At 39.2% G+C, this 26,958-nt stretch overlaps 1 protein-coding gene across 1 annotated transcript in view; it reads left to right on the top strand.

Moving 5' to 3' along the window:
- The window catches only part of LOC136885354 (uncharacterized), a 79,305-nt gene extending 66,652 nt beyond the window's left edge, over window positions 1-12,653 (top strand). The window contains exons 6-8 of the mRNA XM_067157866.2: window positions 966-1,120; window positions 4,607-4,800; window positions 12,483-12,653. Of these exons, the coding sequence (XP_067013967.2) occupies window positions 966-1,120; window positions 4,607-4,800; window positions 12,483-12,653 (520 nt within the window). The remainder of the gene's footprint in view (window positions 1-965; window positions 1,121-4,606; window positions 4,801-12,482) is intronic.
- The last annotated feature ends 14,305 nt before the right edge of the window (window positions 12,654-26,958 follow it).

The following is a 26,958-nucleotide window of genomic DNA, read 5'->3' on the forward strand; positions in this document are numbered from 1 at the left end:
GTAGCCCTTTCCTGTCCTATCATCGCCATAAGACTTCTGTGTCAGTGCAACGTAAAACAACTTGTAAAAAGAAAATTAGGTCCACTCAGCCTACAAAATTACAATTGAGGATCCATCTAATTATGTGTGATATAGCAGGCCTGCTCTAGGAATCCAAAAATAAAGGTAGAGAGGATTTGACCTGCTTACCTTGTGTCACCCTACATTCTTAGCAGCGGCCACTTGCTAGGCCAAGGCTCATAGGGCTCTAGCACCATGTTTTTTTAATGTCTTCTATGTTTACCTGAAAAAATTGAGATGATAGGCCTGAGTTTCTGAAACTGTTTGTTATTTTGTTGATATATAGTAGCTACGAGATTGCAGGATACTCTGACATCCAAATCATTGTTGCTTGTTGCCCAAGGGGTCACATTTAGTCCATGTCGAGGTTATACCTGCTTGCTTGTCATTTCTTGATGGATGTAGTACTTTTGCATCCATCTCATGACACAGGCCGGAGCAAAGTGTAGCTTCCACCAAAGTCCCAGTCTCATCCATGGCTGACAGTATGGAAGCTGCTGGGGTATAGGTGGTGCTGATTAATGACATTCGGAGCACATCCAGTGCGTCTGAGGGTTGTGAAAGTTGTTGCACATAGGATCAGTTTAGCTGCAGTAGCACCTTCTGGTCCAGTGAGGAAAGCAGTGGCAAACTACCTCACTTCTAATATTGCCTAGTACACCTCATTTTGGTGCTGCCATTAGTTTTTATTGTTTTCCGATAGCTGCATAGCCTTATTTGGTGCTATTTGAGGTTCCAACATGCTTGTGGGCTAACAAACAGACAAAATTATTCATCTGTAAACATCAACTTATACCTTCTGGAATGCTAATTTTCGTATCATACTTGCTGCATCTGGTTTTTGACTGCTATGCGTGAAATGTTATTAAGTAATAAGGTAACTAAAATATTAATTATTGTTACAGTGATGACTCTTCCCCATCATCTCCTAGTGAAGCTGATGTTTCAACTACAGAAGATCCCAGCGTTACTCTGGTGGAGAGCCATGTGTCTGGTTCTTCATCAAAGTGCACTGATCAATCCACAGAACAGTTAAATATCAAAGTAAGCATTGTTGATGGTCAGAAAGTTTTTACATGTACGATTTGTGAAAAATCCTACCCACAAGTATCTCATTTGAAGAGGCATTTGACAGTACATTCAGAAAAAGAAATTCTGTGTCCAGTGTGTGGTAAAGCTTTCTCACAAAATGCACACTTAAAGAGACATATGACTATTCATATGGAGAAAGGTAGCTTTCCTTGCCTCACGTGCAGGAAGACGTTCCAAGACGTTTCCAATTTAAGTAGACATATGAAAATCCATATTGTTGGAAGACGATATTCTTGTGCAACGTGCCATAAAATTTTCTGGGATGAAGCTGAATTGAACACCCATATGATAATTCATACTGGAAGGTGCCCAACTTGCGGCAAGACATTCCAGGATAGTTCCAATCTGAAAAGACATATGAAAATCCACAGTGGAGAGCGTCCGCATGTTTGTGATACGTGTCAGAAAAGCTTCCGTATTAGCTCAGATCTCAATAGACACATGAAAATACACTCTGGACGAAAGCCATTTGCCTGTACCACCTGTCGGATGACTTTCCCGGATTATCAAGAACTGAGTAGGCATCTTATAGTTCATACCAAGAAATGTCCAATATGCCATAAGCCATTTCAAGATAGTTCGAATCTAAAGAGACACCTACAAACTCATAGTGGAGATAGGCCATTTAAGTGTAGGGCATGTGGTGAGCTTTTTTCAAAAATGTCTGTACTAAGGGAACATAGACGAATTCATGCAAAAGAACTTTCAATACCTTGCACACTTTGCAAGAAAATATTTTACAGAAAAGCTTGTCTAAGGAGGCACATGCGAACTCATACAGGAGCTGCTAGTCCATTCCGATGTACGCTGTGTGTTAAATCCTTTGAATTGCGTACAAGTTTGAGGAAGCACATGGTTCTTCATGACAAGGATAACCCATTGTCGTGTAATGACTGTCAGAAAATTTTTAAGGAACAATCCGAACTGGATGCCCACCAGAAACTGTTTGGCTGTGATAAGTGTTCAAAGTCATATTGTAATGAGAAATTCTTGAAACTGCACATACCTGAACATGTAGTGAATGAATGAGCTCTCTGTTGTGCTGAGATTGGGATTGAATAATAATAATGTTACTGATTTTACGTCCTACTAACATCTTTTGGATGGTTTTTGGAGATGCCATGGTGCAAAAAAAATTGTCCTGCAGGTGTTCTTTTACATACCTGTAAATCCACCGATGCAAGGTGCGGGACTGAGCCAGGATCGAAACTGGCACGTTGGGATCCAAAGGCCAGCACCTAAACCATCTGAGCCACTTGGCTCGGAAGATTGGGATTTAATGAAGATGAAGTGATGTGAATTGTATGGTAATGTGATTCTGATTTGAGTATTCTCACACGCACACTTGTGATGCAGAAAGTTTTTAGTTTTTACAATTTGCTTTACGTCGCACTCACATAGATGGGTCTTACGGTGATGATAGGATATGAAAGGTCTAGGAGTTAGAAGGAAGTGGCCATGGCCTTAATTAAGGTACAGCCCCAACATTTGCCTGGTGTGAAAATGGGAAACCACGGGAAAAAATCTTCAGGGCTGCCGACAGTGGGGTTCGAACCCGCCATCTCCTGTATGCAAGCTCACAGCTGCCAACTTTCCCGGTGATGCAGACAGTGATCAGCTCAGAAAGAATAAGAAAACTGAATCCTGTATTAATATATAGAATCACATTATTGAGCAAGGATTATTAATAACCCATTCCATAGAAATACTTGGTATTACAATTCTTAATTTATGATACTCCGGTTTATGATAAAGATATGCTACATATTCCAAACAGGATTCTAACATTCATTTTAGAATAGTATAATCTACACCTGTCATTTGCTGTAGACAATACATTCTTCACTGTGTGTCCCTCATTCATAATACCAAAGCAAATTTGTTTATAGCATCTCAACAGAACGTACCAAAGATCAAAGTTTTGTCCTTGAATTTGCTCATTTCACTTGAAGTGGTCTTCTTGCTTACGACTGCTGTTTCATCCCTTCTGGGATCCAACATCACTATACTACTGTCCTGCATCTTAGTGCTTTGCCAAATGTGCAGAATTGTTAAAAGTGCTATCTGAAACTGAATGGCAGCCACCTTCTTGGCATCATTTTACAATTTTCTGTGGAAAACTAATTGCCGAGTACTGGAATGATACTAACAATATGTTAGATTTGGCTTTTTACCTTAATTTGATGCAGTTTTGGGAATGCATTGCAACACTAATGTTAGTGCTCATTTTTTTGTTATTCATAAAATGTTGTGTAAATTCTACAGTTAGATGCCCTGGCATGTCAGTATGCTCAAGGCATTCATATAGCAATAAATGGCCGCACTGTTCACTATGAAATCAAATTTGTTATGGTTGCTAGTTGTTTGCACATACATGTCGCAGTAAAACATGCATAAAATAATAACTAATGAAGATGATTCATATTTCACATTCATGGCATTGAAAGTCATGACTTACCCATAATTCATTCCTTCAGTGACTGCTGGGTGCTGTACAAATATTTCCTTTGAAATAATTTCAAGAAGAGCAGATCGATGTACTCTAAAAACATTGCAAGTTTGGATGGTGGGCAGAGCCAAATTTGTTGCAAGTGTTTCTGAAACACAGCTGTATCAACAAAATGGATATATATCAAGATAGTCTTTATTCTCCAAATTCCAATCTACTGTTCTTTTGTGTCATTGTCTGCACATGTTTTGAAGGACCTGGTATGGTATTTTCACTCTCATTTTCTTCAATGCTCTTTCACTGCTGTTATCACTACCTTCGAACTCAGATTCATTTTCCAAAACAACATATTGCCATAATTGTAAATATAAAACACTGTCTACAAGTGCTTTCAAACTCTCATCATCATTATTGCATTGCCAGTCCTGCATAATGAATACTGAATAACAATGAAAATAAACTGCTGTTCAAAAATTGCAGCGTTGTACAGAAATATAGACAGAATTGTTTAAACTGTACATGCCTCTAGTTCCTTACTGTGTGTGTATTGTGAGAAATTTTATTGCAAAAGAAATCTTATATACAAAGATATGGGAGAAACTGTATCATTGTAAGCTGAGCTCTTCATTTGATATCCACGTCAAAACACTGCACATGACCACAGCTCATCAAATGACGTGAATGGGTTAATACATTCACCAATACTGAATGCATTACCATAATGCAACAACACTCAGTCCAAACGTGAGTAATGGTCACATTTCAAGCCCAATTCTATGCTGTAAAACCTTGCTTATCCATCGCACTTTTAATCATTAGTTTTTGTTTATAGCCACACTGTTAAAATTACATCACTTTTTCCTCTCCCCACACCCAGCGATGTATTGAGTCATGTTTGGTCTTAGACTGCAGTCCTTGTTAAGGATTAGCACAGCCGGTATGAGTTTTTGTAATATAACCTTTATTTTTGTATCACATTATGCTCATATACTGTGATTTGCACAGTGCTGTCTGAAATGACTGGGACAAATACTCTGAGCAGCCATAAGTCATGGGAAAACACTGAATGTGATGTTAATATTGATATGATCCTCCGCAGGCCCTCAAAACAGCAGCAGTATGGTGAGGCATCGACTCTAAAAAGTGTTGGAATCATTCTGGAGGGATCTGGACCCACGCATCTTGGACTGCTATCCACAGTTGGTCGGTCTTTTGTAGAGGTTCATGTAGTGTATATCAGCATCAACAGCATGCCATAAATTGTCAATTGGATTATGATCGGGAAATCTGGAGGGCCTATCCATGGTCATAACTTCACTGGAGTGCTCCTTGAACCACCTGTGTGCCACTACAGAGTGGCGATATGGTGCATTTTCCTGTTGAAACATGGCACCTCCATCAGGGTACTGTAGGGCTAGAAAGGGATGAAGATGATTGGAAAGAATGTCCACATAATACCTGTGAGCAGTCCCTACAGCCATAAAATGGGGCCTATTTTCAACCATGAAAACACCGCCCAGACAAGAACTGAGGCTGCTCCCACCTGGATGCAACCTTTGTTGACACACACTCACGCGCCCATCAGCTTGATGCAACTGGATCCGGAATTCTTCACACCATCCCATACGTTGCCACTCTTCCATGCTCCATTGCAAATGTTTGCGGGCCTATGCATGTCGTTGAGCTCTGTATTGAGGTGTCAACAAAGGGTCGTTGGCTGGTGAAGCCTATGCGGTGCAATTGCCTTCTTACAGTCCTGGTAGAAGTGGGCTCCTGACTCCCAACATTCAACTTGGTAGTGATCTGACTCTCAGTAGCCCGTTGAGTGCTCAGTATGGTCGTGCAGAGGTGACGTGATGTCCATTCGTTAAACACCTGTGGTATTCCTGTGCAGTGGTTTTCGTGCGTGGTAACATACTCTCTGCAATATTGAAGACACATCCTAGACACTGTTGACTTCAGAAACCCGAATTCATGTGTAATCTTCGCAATGCTATGACCCATACGCCATGCACCCATGATCATCCCACGTTCAAAGTCGGTTAACTCACAACGTTTTGCCATCTTCATGATACTGCTGTCTGTGACAGAGTGCTCAGCTGTGCTACAGCCAGCTGCAATGCTTGGGGGGCATACAGGGCACATTTTCTAATGGGGCACCACTCTCCATGACTTGTCCACTTGTAAACTAACCTGTTGAGTTTATCCCAGTATATGATAATTTGTAATCATTATAGAGAAGATGAAAGTACTACAAGTATCACACCAATTAGTTGTGAGGTGAACAACAACGATGATATCACGTGATAAGGGCTAAACTGAGTCATATGTTGAAAATGCTGAACATGATGTAAAAGGTTGTAAAATGATGAAAGGGGTGAAAAATGATCAGTTGAACTATTTGATGTGTCAGTTCTTTCAAGCCTGTAGCCAAGGGATTTCTGTTGTAGGACCAGTAAGGGTAAAAAAAAATCTGTTGATGGCTATATAGAAATCCATCATTCAAAGCAAGCATAGGGTGGCTAGATAAATTGAGGAGCTGGGTGGAATAACGATGTAACTGCAAAAACATTGTTCTGAGGTATTGAAGTTCATTGTTTTCCTTTGCATATCTTTTAACTAACTGCTGGCAATACAAGGTAGATGATATTTATGTTGCATATGTGACAAAAAAATCAAACAAAACTGCATATTCTGTGCATTATAGTATGGAAATTAAACATCTTTCTTAAGTCATTACTGGAATAACTGCTTAGTGGGCTGTGATGTAAAATGCAGACCATGCTTTCTATTGAAGTGGTATTGAAATAATACTTTCTAAATTGAGAAACAAAGTACACAGCATTTTATTTGTGCAATAATGAAAAAGGAAACTACCTGTGATACATTATGTCGATATTCCACCCAGCTCCTCAATTGCAGTTTCATCATGGTATTTGATAGCTGTACATGATAGTTGAAATAAGATGTACAATATTATAGGTTAGGATCCACCTTTCAATACTCCGTAATAAGATGATAAAAAGTAGTTACAACCTGTTTAATGGGACCGGTTTCAACACATTTTAAGTGTAATCATCAGCCAATTTGCGAAGATCTTAAAACAACTAGCACATTGAATACAGGCAAAAAATTAACATTGTATCATAACGTAGCAATTCAGTAAATGTTCAAAACACAATTATCACAGTCAAGAGAGTAAACAGAACATCACTATCTTGCGCCGAAAACAAATATAGCTGAAGTTCATAAGCAGGTCAAATATTCGCTTATGTAAAGTCGTTGCTAGGCAGGTCTTGTAGGCATTTGTTTCTCCGGCCGAAGAGCAAAAGGTGACGTGAATGAAGTCCTAGGAAAACAGTGTAGGATTTAATTTCGTCAAATTTCAAAGTGGATATATAGGTTTTATAAAATAATTTAAAACGTTAAAAAAGAATAAAGCCAAATAAAAAATATATTTAAAAAATAGGAAGAAATAATGAAAGAAATACGAGGTTCAACTCGAAACAACTTGTCGTAGTAATTGATAAAGAAATGATAAATAGAGAAAGGGGGGGACGTTAATTAGAGGGTGGTGATGGTGGTGGTGGTGGTGGTGGTGGTGGTGGTGGTGGTGGTTATTGTTATTAGAGGAAATACAATTGGGCAACAATCCTTAATATAATACTAATTCGAAGAAAAAAGAAAAAGAACCGACACTTCGAAAAATGAAGATATCGGTTAAAGGAAGACAAGGGCCACGAAGGGCGTGAAAATGAAAGACTCCCTAGCCCTCGCAAACCTAATAGCATCGGGGTCGGAAAAGAACAAGAATTGACCAAGGGAGGTCGGACAGCATAGATGAAAGTGAGGAGCCTGGCACAAGTAAGTGGAAGCAATGCCAGGACTCAGCTAAGGGCCCCGTGGTCGCCAACCCACGCTCTGAAGTTCAGAGCCCCTGGGGGATGGAGGATGGGAAGGAAAGAAAAAATGGAAGGGATCCGATACTTCGAAAAATGAAGATATCAGCCAAAGGAAGACAAGGGCCACGAAGGGCGTGAAAATGAAAGACTCCCTAGCCCTCGGAAAACTAATAGCGTCGGGGTCGGAAAGGAACAAGAGTTGACCAAGGGAGGTCGGACAGGATAGATGAAAGTGAGGAGCCTGGCACAAGTAAGTGGAAGCAATGCCAGGACTAAGCTAAGGACCCCCGTGGTCGCCAACCCACGTTCCGAAGTTCAGAACCTCTGGGGGGTGGAGGGTGGGAAGGAAAGAAAAATGGAAGGGATCCGATACTTCCTTTCCGACCCCGACGCTTTTAGGTTTCCGAAGGGCTAGGGAGTCTTTCATTTTCACGCCCTTCGTTGGCCCTTGTCTTCTTTTGGCTGATATCTTCATTTTTCGAAGTATCGGATCCCTTCCATTTTTCTTTCCTTCCCACCCTCCACCCCCCAGAGGTTCTGAACTTCGGAACGTGGGTTGGCGACCACGGGGGTCCTTAGCTGAGTCCTGGCATTGCTTCCACTTACTTGTGCCAGGCTCCTCACTTTCATCTATCCTGTCCGACCTCCCTTGGTCAACTCTTGTTCCTTTCCGACCCCGACGCTTTTAGGTTTCCGAAGGGCTAGGGAGTCTTTCATTTTCACGCCCTTCGTTGGCCCTTGTCTTCTTTTGGCTGATATCTTCATTTTTCGAAGTATCGGATCCCTTCCATTTTTTCTTTCCTTCCCACCCTCCATCCCCCAGGGGCTCTGAACTTCGGAACGTAGGTTGACGACCACGGGGGCCCTTAGCTGAGTCCTGGCATTGCTTCCACTTACTTGTGCCAGGCTCCTCACTTTCATCTATCCTGTCCGACCTCCCTTGGTCAACTCTTGTTCCTTTCCGACCCCGACGCTATTAGTTTTCCGAGGGCTAGGGAGTCTTTCATTTTCACGCCCTTCGTGGCCCTTGTCTTCCTTTGGCTGATATCTTCATTTTTCGAAGTATCGGATCCCTTCCATTTTTTCTTTCCTTCCCATCCTCCATCCCCCATGGGCTCTGAACTTCAGAGCGTGGGTTGGCGACCACGGGGCCCTTAGCTGAGTCCTGGCATTGCTTCCACTTACTTGTGCCAGGCTCCTCACTTTCATCTATGCTGTCCGACCTCCCTTGGTCAATTCTTGTTCTTTTCCGACCCCGATGCTATTAGGTTTGCGAGGGCTAGGGAGTCTTTCATTTTCACGCCCTTCGTGGCCCTTGTCTTCCTTTAACCGATATCTTCATTTTTCGAAGTGTCGGTTCTTTTTCTTTTTTCTTCGAATTAGTATTATATTAAGGATTGTTGCCCAATTGTATTTCCTCTAATAACAATAACCACCACCACCACCACCACCATCACCACCCTCTAATTAACGTCCCCCCTTTCTCTATTTATCATTTCTTTATCAATTACTACGGCAAGTTGTTTCGAGTTGAACCTCGTATTTCTTTCATTATTTCTTCCTATTTTTTAAATATATTTTTTATTTGGCTTTATTCTTTTTTAACGTTTTAAATTATTTTATAAAACCTATATATCCACTTTGAAATTTGACGAAATTAAATCCTACACTGTTTTCCTAGGACTTCATTCACGTCACCTTTTGCTCTTCGGCCGGAGAAACAAATGCCTACAAGACCTGCCTAGCAACGACTTTACATAAGCGAATATTTGACCTGCTTATGAACTTCAGCTATATTTGTTTTCGGCGCAAGATAGTGATGTTCTGTTTACTCTCTTGACTGTGATTATTGTGTTTTGAACATTTACTGAATTGCTACGTTATGATACAATGTTAATTTTTTGCCTGTATTCAATGTGCTAGTTGTTTTAAGATCTTCGCAAATTGGCTGATAATGACACTTAAAATGTGTTGAAACCGGTCCCATTAAACAGGTTGTAACTACTTTTTACCATCTTATTACGGAGTATTGAAAGGTGGATCCTAACCTATAATATTGTACATCTTATTTCTCTATTCAATACGGAACAATAATGAAGTTTTTAACTTTAAATGATAGTTGAAAGACTGAGTGTATATGGTGCGGTGACCGTTTCCACATTTTATTCTATTATCTCTCTCTTCTTGTATCCTGACCCTTGATGGATATTTTTATTAGGTGTACTGTATAACTAATGAGCCTTTGTGTTATAATTTCCCTTCATATCTGTTTTATGAAATAAACGGGAGAAAAATATCCAGAAGCTTAAGCATATTTATTTTACACTGGACTTAATGCCTTATGCATTGCATAACATATTTTGAGTTATTTATGGGAAATGTCAACTTATTTGTTGTACAAAAACTCAGTTCATTGTAAACAGAGACATACATTTTCATTTCAGTGGATCGTAGTCTCTTGTTTTCCTTTCTACTGCTTCCAGAAGACTTCTTTGTTCTCCCTTTATCACTACATCACTGATTCATCCTTTACCTTTCTCCTCTCAGAACTTTTCCAATCATAACTTTAATTCTTAAAATAAAATTTATACAACAATGCAGGTAATTAATGGCTTCAGATCATTTCTCAACATGGGTAGTATAGTAAACTCGTGTCCTCATCCCGAGGTGGTGCAGCTCTTTTCAGACACACCTCCATTGGAGGTGAGCTGCATGTGCCATTTCATCTACATACCAACCCTCCTGCCATTCTTAAATTTCTGGCAGTACCGGGAATCGAACCCGGGCCCCCGAGGACGGCAGCTAATAACACTAACCGTTACGCTACGGAGGCGGGTGAAATGGCATTACAACTGTCATCCTATCAACTTGCTTCTGAAGGGAAAGGTTGTGTGCACAAAAATGAATCTCCCACATTATTGTTGCCAATTCGTACCTTACGTGTGCTACGGACACTCACTATAAAGTATAGGGTACCATGAACAATAAAATGTTGAAATCCACTACTCCATAAGATGGTTTGAAATTTGAAACGCTGTTCGTCACGCACCAAACCTGTACATATACGTTTTAGTGCAGTGTCTACTTTGCCAATCTCATACAGGGTGGCGCATGAATAGTTGACACATTTAATTTTAGAATAACAACTTAATTTTTCACAGAACACTAATGAAATTTTAGATACAGGCATCTTGGACCCTGGAAATACATTTAACTATATCACATGTTCAATGTGGTCTCCATTGCGGCGGACAACCTCTTCGAGACGAGTAAGCTTGTTTCTGATGACTTCGCGGCACAGGTCTTCATGAATTTCACTGCTGAATTGCACGATCTGAGCACGTTTTTCCATGCGGCCGTGAGGTCTTGAAGCGAAGAGGTTTTCCTTCAAATAGCCCCATTAAAAGAAATCACAAGGATTTAAATATGAGCTTTAAGGAGGCCCGGAGAATCCACCATTATCGTTGTACTAAGGGTAACGATGAGACATTACACGATCATCAAATACTCCCCTCAAAAAATTAAGAACATCATTAGCTGTGTGAGGTGTTGCACTATCTTGCACCAACCACTGCGTATGAATAGGGATAGCAAGAATTTGAGGCATGAATTAATTCCCCAGCATATCCTTCTATCGCTGTGCAATAACTGTCTGACTGAAGAAAAAATGGTTCAATTAACCCATGTCTTGACAGACCTACACACAGACTCACTCTTTCCCCATACCTAGTTTTTTCGTGAATAATGTCTGGTTTTTCTGTAGCCCAAAACCGCACATTTTGTTTATTAACTGCCCCGTTGAGATGAAAATATGCTTCATCAGAGAACCAACTCTTGAACAGTACTTCATCTTTATCTTGAGTCCATAACGCGTACTGTAAACTCTTCTGCCTAAGAAGATCTGTTAGCTTGTGTAGTACAGTCATTTTGTACAGGTACAATTGAAGGTCACCGTGTAACATTCTTTGAACTGAATGGTGCGATATTCCACTTTCTCTTGAAGCTCCCCGTGTTGACTTGTGTGGGCTGCGCTGCATAGCGACCCTCAGCGCAGCGATGTTTTCAGGAGACCGAACTGGTGATGCACGTTGTCGCTTTTCTTCCTTCACACTGCCTTGTTCTTCAAAGTTACTGTATAAGTGAAGGACGGTGCTCCTTGCTCGTGCCCACCTAGTCTGAAATACAGCTCAAAATTTCCTTTGTGTCGCTTTAACACTTTTTGATTCGCAATAAAAGATAACTGTTTTAGTGCGCTGCTGAACGGAGCGTCGGCATTGGTCGGCCATGGCGGAAAGCTCACTGGAATGCAGGCATTTGGAGACAAAGCAGCAGTGTCACTTCTAGAGTTATTTCCATAAAACAGGGAAGGTGTGCGCGAAATTTCAACAACATAGTACGTAAGTTGCATTGTATATTTGCTTTTCAAATGTGTCAACTATTCCTATTCGTGCGCCACCCTGTATGTATGGATATAGCATCATGCTTTGAATTTCCATGGAATTGCTCAAAGAAGTTCTGTATGGGAGGTATACTACTCTATTTTGCATGTTTTGAAAATGAACTGATGTTATTTCGGCTTCATTAGAGGGAAACATCTTTCCTGTTCTTCCGTAGCCATAATGGTGCCTTAAAGTACACATTCGTCTTTTGTTGATGAAGAAATTGAATACTTCCACATAAATAGTGATTCTGCAGACCAATATTTTGATGGGGAAGATGGAGAATATATAGGAGACTATACTGAACAATAAGAAAGTGTCAGAAAAAGTGGCTGGATGAGGAATTGTCATGGCTGATGGATGTGCGTGAGATCAGCTCCTCAGTCAAGGTGGATTAGCAGGTGTTATTTCCTAGTAATATATATCGAACATTGTATTAAAGTGTGCAAACTTAGTCTGAACATGTTTACAGTGAAAGTGTCTCCCTGTCGTGACCATATTTTTTCATCATTTCATTAAAATATTCCATTGTGAAACAAGATGACCAGGAGCAACAAGCGCAACAGCAAGGAAGCGAACGGTGGTACCATCCTCATGGAAGGGACCATCACGAGGATCCTGAATGAGACTCTCAGCTTGGGTAAGTTTCTGGACAGAATTATAGAGGCGATATTGAAGCGAGTGACTACACTTGTCGTAGAGGAACTGTAGAAATCCCTCCAGTTCAACGTTGAACTTATAGCGGATTTAAAGAATAAACTTGAGTGTCGGGACAAGGAAATCTAGGCACTTAAGGAAGAATTCGAAGCTAGAAGTGACTCTCTCAAACAATATAGTAGGAGAAATAAATAATCTTTAAATCTTTGGAGTGCAGGAGACCTCAAAAGAAAATACTGACAAACTTACCGCAAACGTCTTCAGAGATATAGGCGTGAGTATAAATATCAATGATATCCAGAAGTCACCGTGTTGGGCCTAAATCAGTAGGGAAAACTTGGCCTATCATTGTCAAGTTTATTTCCTATTGTAGACAAGAAGTATTCCATAACAAACGGATACTGAAGGGCACTCATGTTACCATCTGCAAAGATCTCACATCCACTAGACTCTCCGTACTGAAGGCCGCCATTCACTGTTTCCATGTAAGCAACTTGGACTGCAGACGGTAATATCATCATTAGGAAACCTGATGGGAGTAAAGTGTGCATTAACCAGCTGTGTGACTTACCAAAGGATAGAGAGAGCAACTAAATGGACAATTCACTTAACTGTTCTGATCTCTATTTACAGTACTATATTTCATTTTATTTAAATACCACCTTAGTGTAACTTAATTAGATTAGCTCACTGTAGTTAGATTATTCATTCACTTAATTATTAATTTTTCATAAGGTGGCTACGAGAAATAATGGGTCACTTTCCTCTGACAGTACCGGACATGCCTTCCCAGCCACAATCCTTTTCAAGACCTCACTCACCCCTCCACTTTCCACAAACCGAACACGACCTTGTGACAACTGTCCACAGGCCCCTCCTGGAATTACCCCCCTTCCTTCTCTCTCAACTAGTGACTTGCTCCTTGCTAATGTTTCCTCTATCCCTAAAGGTCTCCATATAGCTCATCTAAATGTACATTCATTGTCTGCCCATTTCCACAAACTTAAAGAACTTTTCCCGGACGCGTTTGATGTTTGCCATCTCACTGATACTGGCTTCATGATCTGATCCCTTCAAGACTTTCAACATACCTGGTTACTGTTTACTCCAGAATGACAGAGCAGGAAAGAGGGGATGAGGTGTGGCAGCGATAATCAAAACGAGTTCAAAGCCTAGGATAATTGCATGTTCAGATAGTGAATACAACAGATACCCGAGTTCTCGCTCTAGGAAATAATCGTAGCCCATCAGAAATGTGCTCTCTGTGTGGTGTACTAGCCACCTGCGATTGGACATTTGGAGGACATAGAGAACACATTGTTATGCATACTCCTGCAATATGAACATGTATTTGTTATGGGTGGCTTTAACACAGACACCAGAAACAATGCCAAATGTTGGCAGCTTATAAACATGACTACGTCTTGCGATGTGAGCATTATGCAAACACTCCCTACACACCACACCACCACATCACACACGACAATCGACTTAACCCACTAAGCCCTGCATATTTGTTGGAGTGAAAATGCATTGGGGCTGGAATTAATTTGGAGGAACTATAGTACTGCTTTATATCATGAGAAATTTCTTACTTATAAGACCATTAAAGATTTAAATATACATGAAAATAAATGGCTTTCATACCACGAACTGCAGAACAAGGAATATATTAAAAACATTTTATTTTATTAGCATCACGGGTCCGTACTCTGTCCACCTGCTGAGCTGAAACACGATCTCCTTGCACTTCCTCTTCTATTTCTACATCTATTTGTTCTTCAGGAGCATTGCTCATACTACTACTAATATTATTACTAATTTCACTGAAAAAATGACATACCTAATTATCATTACTTTCTAAAAGGGGTTATATGTATATATATCGGTAAATTTCACTTGTTTACTGGCAGCCATCTTGTTTACAAGTGAATCTCAAAGCCTAGAGATAGCCCACTTCAAACTAATATTACCAAGCACACTATCGATATATATTAGCAAAGAGCATATAACATTGGCGAGGAAGAGTCTCTACACAAATCACAAATGAAACGAACTCTGCCATCTCTTGAGGAAAAGGAAAGAGAGACAATGGAACAGTTCTGTGGTCCAGCATTTGGTCCACCAAGACGAAGCACGGAACGGTTCTGTGGCTCGGGCCCAATGAGTTAATGATTGTCAAGAATACAGACAAAGTACTACAATATGGACAGACATCTGCACCAGGATTTTCAGCACATGACCTAATATACATGCCCTATCCCTTAAAGACAAAACCAAGGACTATTACATTTAGAGCTCTCTCTAAAATTGATTACAGTATGTTTACTGAAGATGCACTAGATGTTCCATTGCTCCATATACTAACAGTTTACGACATTGCCATCAAAGTAAATACATTTAACAAATATTTGACAGTGCTCTATGATCAACACGCCCTACCAAAAACAATACGGGTAACACGAGCCCCAGAACCATGGCTAAACCTGGAGCTAACGGAGTTGATGGCAAGATGAGATGCCGCACACAGAAAGTTTAAGCGACAACCGGCACAAGACAATTTTGACGCATTTACACGGCAATGAAATGAAACATCGCAGGCAGTACGTAATGCTAGAATTAGACATGCACATACCCTGTTAAAACAAAATACTAGACCTGATATGGCTTGGAATGATCTAAGACACATGGGAATAGGTAAACAAAGAGACGATCATCCTATTGACATATCCCTGGACTCCCTCAATACATATTTTACCACACATACCATTGACAGAGAAAGGAAACATAGAACACTATAAAACTATCACAACTCCCCTGCACCTGACAGAGAAAAATGATACTTTTCACATGTGACACCTTTGCAGGTTAAACAAGCTATATTTAGAATAAAATCAAAGTCCAAAGGGATAGACAACATAGAACTTACTAAGAAAATAACTGACATAATTTTACCTACTATAAGTCACATATTTAACCATGTACTAATGGAAAGCTGCTGTTTTGTCCCACTCGCTAAAAAAATCACCGCCTGAAGACATAACCGACTATAGACCTGTGAGCATATTATCGGTCCTTTCAAAAGCCCTAGAATTCATTGTACACCAACAAGTCTCCAACTACTTGCAAACACACAATATTTTTGACGAGCACACCAGTCTGGTTTTCGACGTAACCACAGCACTAGTACTGCACTACTTAAGGTTACAGATGACATTTGCAATGCAATGGACAAAAGAAGTAACCATCCTAGCTCTTCTTGACTTCTCTAAAGCTTTTGACTCAGTTGAGATAGACATACTACTTTCCAAACTATTTAAACTCCAGTTCTCGACAAACAGTCTTCAGTGGATGAATTCATACCTCCATGGTCGTCTGCAGTGTGTAAGAAATAACAATAATGAATATTCATCCTGGCGATCCATAGAGGTTGGTGTTCTACAGGGGTCTGTCCTAGGACAGCTTCTATTTTCTGTCTACATCAATGATATTACATCATCGGTAAACAGCTACAGACACCACATGAACGCTGATGATATACAATTATACTTGCACTGTGAACTGGAAAGACTAACCGATGAAATTAAAAATTTCAATAGAGACTTACAAGAAATCTGTAACTGGACGGACATGCATGGACTTAGATTAAATAACGTAAAAATCATAAGAAACTTCACTTTACCAAATCTCTGCCTACAAAATTTACCCATTGATTTCAGTGAATCTGTCAAAGATCTCGGTGTTATGATAGATGAACATCTTTCTTCGAAGCAGCAGGTTACCAGCATCTCCAGGGAAGTATTTGCGACACTTAACACACTTAGAAGATTCTGCAACATATTTTCTTGAGTATTAAAAGAACGCCTCATTTGCACTCTCGTATTATCCCATTTTGACTACTGTGATGCCGTGTAATAACAACCTGAATGCTACTCTTTACGACAAACTACAGTGTGCGCAAAATGCCTGTGTTCGCTATAGATGTGACGTACGTTACTTTGACCATGTTACACCTGCCTACGATGAACTCGGTTGGCTAAAACTCAAACAGCACTGTAATCTTCATGCTTTATTTCTTCTTCATTGAATACTCTCCTCATGCTCACCTCCCTACTTGTACAGTCAATTTCAACACCTCTCATCCAATCACAGTTTCGGTACACGGTCAAAATCTGATACACTCTTATCTATTCCACTTCAACGCACCATACGATACACAAAATCAATGTTATTTCTTCAATATGACAATGGAATACACTACCCATCTCTGTTCCGATACCTACTAAGTAATAGATGAAGTCCTAAATTGTTAATCGTATGTTATGGAAATACTGTAGATTAAGCCTTCCTCAAACTATAGACTTTATATAATCTCACTGTTATTATCAAGGATAATAGAAATAAGGTATTCATGTCATAACTGTGTTAATTGTCATCATCATCATCATTTTCCTATTTCTATTTTTACTCTTTATCATAATATTGTATTGTTTAGTAGTTGCAAGATGTTTCAATTGTAAGTCTATGTATTTTAATTTGCACATGTAGATACTGTATTTCCCGGTTAGATGGAAGAGAGGGACTAATGGTCTTAATCTTGCCAGACAAAATAAATTCATTGTATTGTATTATATTGTACTTCCTTCAGGCTAGCAACCCGTCGGAAGGACATTTGACTGCTTTCAAGTCTTGCAAAAAGTAAAATGCAAGACCGTAACGGGTCACATGGCCCAATACTTGGAAGGAAGATGATGATGATGATGATGTATTATATTGTACTGTATACTTCACCCCCCAAATGTTCATGATTTGGATTATACCAGTTCTGGAATCATCAGTTTAGTATTATATTTCAGTAATAGTATCACTGAGCAGAGTATTGGTACTAGTTAACATGCTGTGGCTATGGAGTCAAGCTTTGAATTTGGGAGGGGAGTGGGTTTGAACACCACAGTAGGCTCTCCTGAGAATGGTTTTCTGTGGTTTCTCCTTTTCTTTTCCAAGCAACTGCCAGGAGAGTTCTTATTCATAGACCACAGCCAATTCCTTTCACTTCCTTACCTAGTTTCATTCATCACCGTTCATTTCATTATCTTCTCAACTGACAACTGAAGTTGGCATCAGAAAGTGCATCCTGCCATAAAAGCATGCTGTAAAATATCTTACCTCATCTCTTACCTCATATTAATAACATCAGTAAAGAATTTGTCTGTAAAAGTTCCCCTTCCTTGAAAATAACCTGGCCCAGAGTGTTTGCCTGGTCATCAATTTTTTTAACTGAATCAAAACTGAAAAGAGATGGCTTCAGATATAAAAGAAAGAGGTCATCAAAAATTAGCAGTGAAAAGGTTAAATAGTGCATAACACTCTGGCAATCCTATTCTATTTATAACTTCTAGTTACCAAATAAAAATCAGAACCTGCTTTTCAAGAAGTGAGTTTCTAAAATAGAAAAGTCCTGTGTACAACCATAATCCCTGTTTTGAAACTTGTTGGCATGCCACGAAGTGTTGTAAGTTAGCAGTGCTGGTTTACCACTTCAAAGGATGGACCCTAAAGCTCTTGGCAGCTAACTGATGGCAAATTCTTGAAATATGGATTTACTGGGGAATGTTGAAGATCTCCTGCATGGCCTGCCTGGTTGCCATGATCGTTAACCCTACAACTGTACACCAGGGCACTGAGTGACTCTGCAAATTTTTCGCAACACTTATAATCTCCTACCTCCATGACTTTTCTTTAACCTCGTGCACTAATTGTAATGACCAATGACTGCTTGTATATCAAAACATATGTTTGGGGCATACAGCTCCCTCGTATATCCCTTTCAGACCGTGTACGCACAATTGTGCGGGTTCGTATTTTATTTATGTCTGAGCTTATTTGACGTTTTCTTGGCGCTAGACCGGACTGCAGTGCTTGTGCGGGACACGTAGCATGTACTTCAGCTGTTTTTATTTAGTACTTGACCACCAGGGGGAAGGAAGAAGAGTTTAAAAATACAGTTCATTAGCAATATGGCGGGAAGCAGTAATGCCTAAAGTAAGTATTAATTTATTGCATTCATATTAATCTAGAAGCTTTACTGAATATCAGAATATAATCTATGAAGTGTGTAGATTGTGTAGCAAACGAAAATTGTGAACTTTCAACATCGTACGTAATACCATGAGGTTTTGAATGTTGATACGCACAAATGTGTGGGCTAGGTTTCCTTACAGCCAATGCATGCAGGAGTGCTGGGTGCTGTCGCAAAAAGGACTGAGAAAGAAATCTCATACTCTACATGAGAAATGTAATGTATAAGATTTTAACTGTTTAAAATCGTTCCACACTGTAAAATAGAACATTTGATCATGTATATGTGCATATTCACATGTACTGAGATGAATTTTTTAAATTTTTTTATTTTTTGCAAGTAGTGAATGAAGTCCTGACACGCACAATTGTGTGGGTTCTGTTTTTCAGCCGATGGTTCTTATTTTGTAAAATAAACTGTAAAAACATGTATTTGAGAGCATTTTAGTAAGTTTTTGACATCTTGACACCTCCAGATTTCATTCAGGTCTGATGACAAGCTGCTGCTGCCAAAAGGGCAGTAATGTCAAAACTCCTCCTCAATGTAGAAAATGTAACGTTTACTTGTGTTTGAACGAAGATTTAATTGTTTAAAATTATTCCCCACTGGAAAATAGAACATTTGATCATGTACATATGTATATTCACATGCTTTGAAGTAATTTTTCTTTTTTGTAAGTAGTGAAGTAAGTCCTGACACGCACAATTGTGCGGGTGCTTTTTTTCAGATGTTAATTTTTATTTTGTAGAATAAACTAAAAATATATCTATTTAAGAGCATTTTAGTCAGTTTTTGACGTACAAACAAAAATTCACACCGCCAGTTTTCTTTCAGGTCTGAAAGGGGTATGATTAATGAAACTTTATTTCTTTGTAACCAGTTTGGTTTTTTATACTTCTTTAATAAGTACCTTTGTACTTCATCTTAAGAGAGTTTGAAATTGCTTGCCTCGAAAGCGACGAACAGATATAGATCTGAGCCTCATATATTTGATGATTTCATCAATGCTCTAGATGATGATGGAAATAAATGTTGTTGAAGAAGATAGTGTGATAGAATATATATGTCCCTGTTGTGCTTCAGATGAACTTTTTCCCATGTTAGAAGAATTATGAGATCCTGTATATGACGAGGAGTGGAAATCCCATCGGCATGCATAGGAATCTGCCTTTCTATTGCGTAAAAAATAGCATTTACGATGCCCAGTCAGCCAACACCTGTCAGTCTCAGGTGTGGAATACGTAACGATTGTCCAAAGTGTTTAAAATTCCTAATATTTGCAGTTAATGAAAGATATTCACATGTAAAAACCATGTGCTGGAGTTGTGACAAAATTTTGCAAAGTGAACCTTATAGTAGTACTAAAAACCAAAAGTTATAATTTTTTTATGTGACCATTTTATTTTATTACCACCAGTTACAGAGCTATTCACATATTAAAAAGAATCCATTTTACTGATTTCATTACATTTTAAAATAAATCACAAGTCTTATGCCCAGTTTCTCCGACTCTGTGTTAAAGTTTACTTAACAAATATTAACTAACAATTGTTATTAATTTAACACTTGAGTTAAAAGTCCCCTTTTTCACAAACACATTTACAATATTTATTACAAAACAGTTGATAAAAACAAATTAACACGTATCCATGTTTCCTTATGTACAGCTCCCCGAGCAGTATATTAAAATTGTAATTTGTCACTTACGGTTGACATTATTATTGGTTTCAGTTAGCGGAGGCTGCTAAGAGGTAAACATGTGCAGTAAGAGGCAACAAAATTGTTATTATAATGAATACAAGACGTTATTATAGATTTAATTTGAATGTATGCGAGTGAGCTTGAAAAATAAAAGGACGGACGGTGGTATCACAACATTCAATATATGCTTAAATGAGTGCAACCGAAGGCTCCTACAACACTGGGAAAATTTAATAATTGATATAAGTCTTGAATGACTTTTGGAAATTCTTTTACTGTGGGCAAAATAATGTAATCCGTTGCCAGTGCTGCAAAGGCAGGAGAAACTCTTTGCTCAATTCTACACACTCTTGTCTTGCACTCATGAACATAATCTACAATTACATGAAATGAGTATGAAGCAAAATATCAAAGAATTATAAACAGCTGCCGCCTTGGAGACACTGGTAAGTTACACTCTGTGGGAAACTTTAATAACCTATTTTCAATTTCTTCTATTACCTTGCTTAATATGACTTTTGTAATTGGGCATCTTTGTAGAAAACTTTCTTGTGACAAATGTAAAAAGTAGGGTTTTTTTCTTAGTATGGGTCCTCCGTTGCCTTTTTCAGTTTACAGATAGTCTTTATACAGCAATAGAGATTCAAACTTAGGACTTCTAGGTGCTGCCATTTAGAAATTTTAGCTGCTGTTAAGAGGTTTATCACAAGGCTTGTGTCATGTTTATTTAACATAAGTATTGCTGGGTCGGTTAATTTAACCTTAAATGGTTAATGCCACTGGCCGGGGGACTGTTTTTGTTTACTGTCTCCAACATCCCTGAAATTTGCACACAGCATACAACACTATCATCCACTACAATAACACACAGCATACAATACTATCATCCACTACAATAACACACAGCATACAATACTATCATCCACTACAATAACACACAGCATACAATACTATCATCCACTACAATAACACACAGCATACAATACTATCATCCACTACAATAACACACAGCATACAACACTATCATCCACTACAATAACACACAGCATACAATACTATCATCCACTACAATAACACACAGCATACAACACTATCATCCACTACAATAACACACAGCATACAACACTATCATCCACTACAATAACACACAGCATACAATACTATCATCCACTACAATAATATGCAGTTTCCTATAGGCATCATATTCCACCCACCTTAACAGAAGGGCTACACCAGGCTAGAAATAACCACACAAAATTATTCTTCCTGTCACTGAAAGCCATACAAAATCTTAAACCCATGCAGTATATGGGAAAGCAGCCAATTTCGGTCACATCATACAAAATGAAAAATATACTAATCATACAAGGGAAATGTGGAAGCACCCTCCGTGGCTCAGGCGGCAACGGGCTAGCCTCTCACCGGTGTGTTCCGTGGTTCAAATCCCGGTCACTCCATTTGAGATTTGGCTAGACAAAGCAGAGGCGGGACAGGTTTTTCTCCAGGTACTCCGGTTTTCACTGTCATCTTTCATTCCAGCAACACTCTTCACTATCATTTCATTTCATCTGTCAGTCATTAATCATGCCCCAGAGGAGTGTGACAGGCTTCAGCAGCCATAACAATTCCTATCCTTGCTGCTAGATGAAGGCTTTATTCATTCCATTTCTGACACATCAAATGACTGGAAACAGGCTGTGGATTTGCATACCTACAAGGAAAATGTGGACGTGGGTGAAGATTAATCTGGGTGCCAAACGTGAAAATATTTGTAAGTATCAAATGCTGCCTAGCACCAGTTTTGGAATCCGTAATTCTTCAGAAAGTAGAACTCTTGGTACCTAATATTTGCATAACAAAAGACCACTTGTTCACCTCTTGTACAAAAGCCTGCTCACCTATATGAAAGTTGTTCCAAACAGCATGCAAAACAATTTCTTCATAATGACTAGATGTCATATTAGCATCTCAAAACAGAAAGTATCCATGCAAGTACCATGTAAGCATCATTCATTGCTCCAGAATGTATTGGCTATAGGTTACCTAACCTCATGAAATTGCATGCGATACAGACGTTTCAACTGTAACAAGTTCTGTCTTGCATCTCCATAGGTGTCACATGTCAATATATTCATCACTGAAATTCATTGCGAGATTTGTAATAATTTCTCTTCTAGTACTCAAGTGAATGAACAAGGTTTTTGTTGTGATTTATTTACAGGAAAGGTCAGGCAGCATATTTATATAACTAAAATAACATTGCATTATTGACTCAAAGGATCAAGCTTTGCCACACCATGGGCACAATGAAACTGTAAATATGTTAAAGAAATATTTGCATAAAGTATCATTTGATCTCTTGATCCATCTTCAGATCTCATAGATGGTTGGTACCCTACTGATTCAGGACGGCTTGCAGGAAGAGCACTATTAATGCATGCCCATTCCCCATGGACATTGAATTACCATGACATATCTCTGATTCATGTTTTATAATGTTCATGTAGCATTTTGTCACATCAATTTGAAAACCTGTTAACTTGATTGTATTATTGGTATTAACAGGAAGCCCAACTTGTTATTGGAATAGCCCTTTCCTCTTAACATACAATCTTATTAAAACAATAGTTATCACCATCATCACTACCTTTATGAGTCAATAGCAAAGTGTGAGCCTGTGGATCCCAGGATCATGGATGCAAACCTATCAGAGGCAGTTGGATTTTGGAAAGCGGAATCAAATGCATTCTGTGTCGTATGATGGCGGCATGTAAGTGATATCTGCCAATACATTTGGTGATAATCCGACAAAATAAATTACAATTCAGCCATAGCTAATGTAGATCCACTTCTCGCCATCTGGGAGAATACAACCATTGAAGTTGCCCTACCTAAATGGCATCAAATCAAAATGCCTTCACATGGTAGTGGAGGCCATATAGTTTTTTTTTTTTGTGTAAGGTAGGCTCTCTTTTTATGCCGCTGACATATCAGTAGTAAGCACAGCAATACTGACCCTTAGGAAAAACAATATTAGCACGCTGGTGACCGGGTCAGAACGGAGGCTCTACACTGCTGTACTGAAACTAATGTAACGTGAAACGTATTCTAGATAATGACCTCAAACTTCTATATTACAAACTGGATTATCTTTTATAAAGCCACTAACTGTATCTGTATCTGCTACAAGTGCTATCTATACTTGACTTGTGAATATCACCTCTCCAAACTTATTTACATTTTGTTTTAGCAGAGAGAAAAATACACATCTCAAACTCTGGGTAGATGAATCTTGTAGCGCCTACCACCTACTGAAGTCAATATTACCGAGCTCAATAGTTGCAATAAAATGGGAACTGCTGTACTGGTATTCCAAAACACAAGATTGTTTCCTACAATGTGACATAGAAGGACAAAAGTCATTGTAAGAATCACTGACATAATTAGAAATATCCAAATTCACTGTCTCTAGGTGCATTTGATAACGGGTCTGCACATAATTCATCACAAATATTTATATCCGTTAGCAGGGCTTTTTTTCTGGAAAAAGAGGTGCCGGAACTCACAGGAGGGAAATGAAGAAAGACGACATCTGATTTACCGAACATTTAAGAAAGCATTGTAACGTGCTCCCGATATATGTTTTCTTACCTCGTGCATATTCATCGCTAGTGACATTGGACTGCTAAGTTTACCATCCATCTGTTGCCTTGTCTGCCTCACGACTGTGTGTGTGCTTGCTTTCCTCTCCTCGCCACCCCCTGACGTCATTGTTGTTCCCGCACATTCCACGCCTGGCTCTCCGCCTGTATAAACTTGCCGTTTCGCCTCGATCGGCAATCAGGTGTGTGCATTATGCTATTGTAAGCAGTGGTAGTTTTATGTCGTCTGTGGCTGCTCCGTGCTGACTTATTTAACCTGTGTGGGAACCTTCTACGTCTCGCTGGGTGAGCAGACTCATGTTTTATTTTTACATATTCATGTGGATATTCTTTCTAGCTCCTCACAGACTTTGTTACAAATATCAAGTTTTTAAAATTTCGGTCCCTTTTGGACTTTACTTACACGATGGAGCACTTCCTTCATTTCTGTGAACATTGACAACAGTGATTGGGGAGTTTTCCTTGGCGGACCAATAAGCGAGCTCGAACCTTACATCGTGTGTTGAACTGAACTTAACCTTCAAAGGGGTTTTGCAGCCTGATCCCTGCCTGTTCCCTTAATGCCCTTACCTGTGTCCATTTTTCCTACCTCTCCTTCTACCGGTGTATGCCCTTGTTGCTTCCTATTCTTCTTCTTTTATGAGTAATTAATAATGCACTAAAAGATTAGTAATGGTCTGCAAATTTTCATAACTGTTCTTCTATTTTATGGTTTTAAAATTAATGTCAACTTGTTCTTTTAACCTTCAAAGGGGTTTTGCAGCCTGATCCCTGCCTGTTCCCTTAATGCCCTTACCTGTGTCCATTTTTCCTACCTCTCCTTCTACCGGTGTATGCCCTTGTTGCTTCCTATTCTTCTTCTTCTATGAGTAATTAATAATGCACTAAAAGATTAGTAATGGTCTGCAAATTTTCATAACTGTTCTTCTATTTTATGGTTTTAAAATTAATGTCAACTTGTTCTTCTAGTTAAATGAAATTTGTTTTCGGGGGATTAAATATTGTGAAATATCAATGTGGTGGTTTCTTCGCATTGCTATCCCAATGTTTACTGGGTATCATTCCACTAGTGAACCCTTTTCATTCCTATGCTCCTACTACGGAATACCTCTGGGGAAGGGCCTTGATTTGTGTTCTGCGTGACTAAATGCGCACTGCCTCGTGCACGTTTCCAGTAACTCTGCTTGGCCTGACATGTAAACATTGTGCTCTGTCATATGATTGAGGGAGACTCTCCTCTCCTTTTTTTTTGTTGAGAAAACGTGTTTTAGAACTGATCTATGCTAAAGATATAAAATCGTATCAGCATGTAATTTTCATCGAAACCTACTTACACTTCAAAACAGTTTCCAAATTTTTGACATTTTTGTATCCATGGCTGAATGACAACCTTGTAACAACCAAGTTTTGACATACTTCGTTGGATCAAATACTGTCAAAGGAGGTCCAACAATTCTTATAAGTAGTAATGAGGTAATGTTTTTCACTGACAATGATGATCTTTCTGGAGTCACAATCAAGTTCATCTGAGAAAATCCCCTTTCACACTCGCCTAAAGATATAGCTACTGTGTTGAGAGACCTTAGAACCCGATAAAGTTCCCTGGGCATTTCTTCTCTGAATTTCAGATGATCTCTGAGGGCTTGAATAGCTTCTGTTTCATTCAGTTGGAACCTTCTTGCCAGTGTGCCTATTTCTGCTTCTCCATACAGAATATTTTCTCTTGAATTTGCTCTGTAATTCTTAGAATCCAGAACTCTTGCACATCTTGACAGGTCAGTGTCGTCTTTGTAAAGTAATCTTTTCTGTAGAGAAGTTTTAAGTTTTACATAGAAAGCATTCGGGGAGATTGGTGGATCATAAATTCTGTTTTTCTTATGCAATGGAACACCCTTAAACTGTAGATCTGCAGCTGCCTCAGGAGCTTTCTGATAGTAAGGCCCTGGGACAGACCTCCTCTTTTCACAAATATCAACAAGACACTCAATCTTGCTGTGGATTTTGTAAAGATTAGCATTTCTCTCCTGCAGATCTAAGCTTAGTTCAGACAGTTCTTTCAAAGCATCGCAAATTAATCCCAGATCCAAAATGAATTCCACAGATGTTATTTTCCTGTGAAGACTTTCATAAGTGCATTTTTCCTTTCTGTCATAACCATCTTCTGATCTCCCTCTTTCAAAATGAAGTACCAGTGCTTCAAAGTCCTGTCAAACAGCCAAAACAGTTCTATAGCTGGATGCAACCCACCTTGTGGACAGAATTCTTCCACTTTTTAAAATCTGCATCTCCAGTGTAGCTGCACATGACAGGAACTGCCTTGCATTCTTTGGAAAGGCATGATTCATAACATATAATTTGTCCATAATACTCTTAAATTTGCATCCGGGAGATAGTAGGTTCGAATCCCACTATCAGCAGCCCTGAAGATGGTTTTCCGTGGTTTCCCATTTTCACACCAGGCAAATGCTGGGGCTGTACCTTAATTGAGGCCACGGCTGCTTCCTTCCAACTCCTAGGCCTTTCCTACCCCATCGTCACCATAAGACCTATCTGTGTCGGTGTGACGTAAAGCCCCTAGCAAAAAAAAAAAAAACTCTTAAATCTATTGATGCCAGAAACCTCTTCCACAACATCGTGTACTGATAATTCCAGTCTATGGCTAGCACAATGCCACAAAACAATGGAGAAAATCTGTCTTTGAAAAGTTTTGAAACTTCTCCACGTACTCCGAACATTACTGCGGCACCATCACACGTCAGTGAAACTAAACTTTAGAAAATCTTCTGTGAACCCTAGTGTTGCTATAGAAGACATCAAGCATTTGTAAATTCCATTTACTGTTACCTCATCTAACTCACTTAAATCAATGAAAAGGTTGACCGGTTCTGCCATTTTTATTTCTTCAATGTAGGTGCGA

Source organism: Anabrus simplex, chromosome 14 (assembly GCF_040414725.1).
Source record: "Anabrus simplex isolate iqAnaSimp1 chromosome 14, ASM4041472v1, whole genome shotgun sequence".
NCBI lineage: Eukaryota > Metazoa > Arthropoda > Insecta > Orthoptera > Tettigoniidae > Anabrus > Anabrus simplex.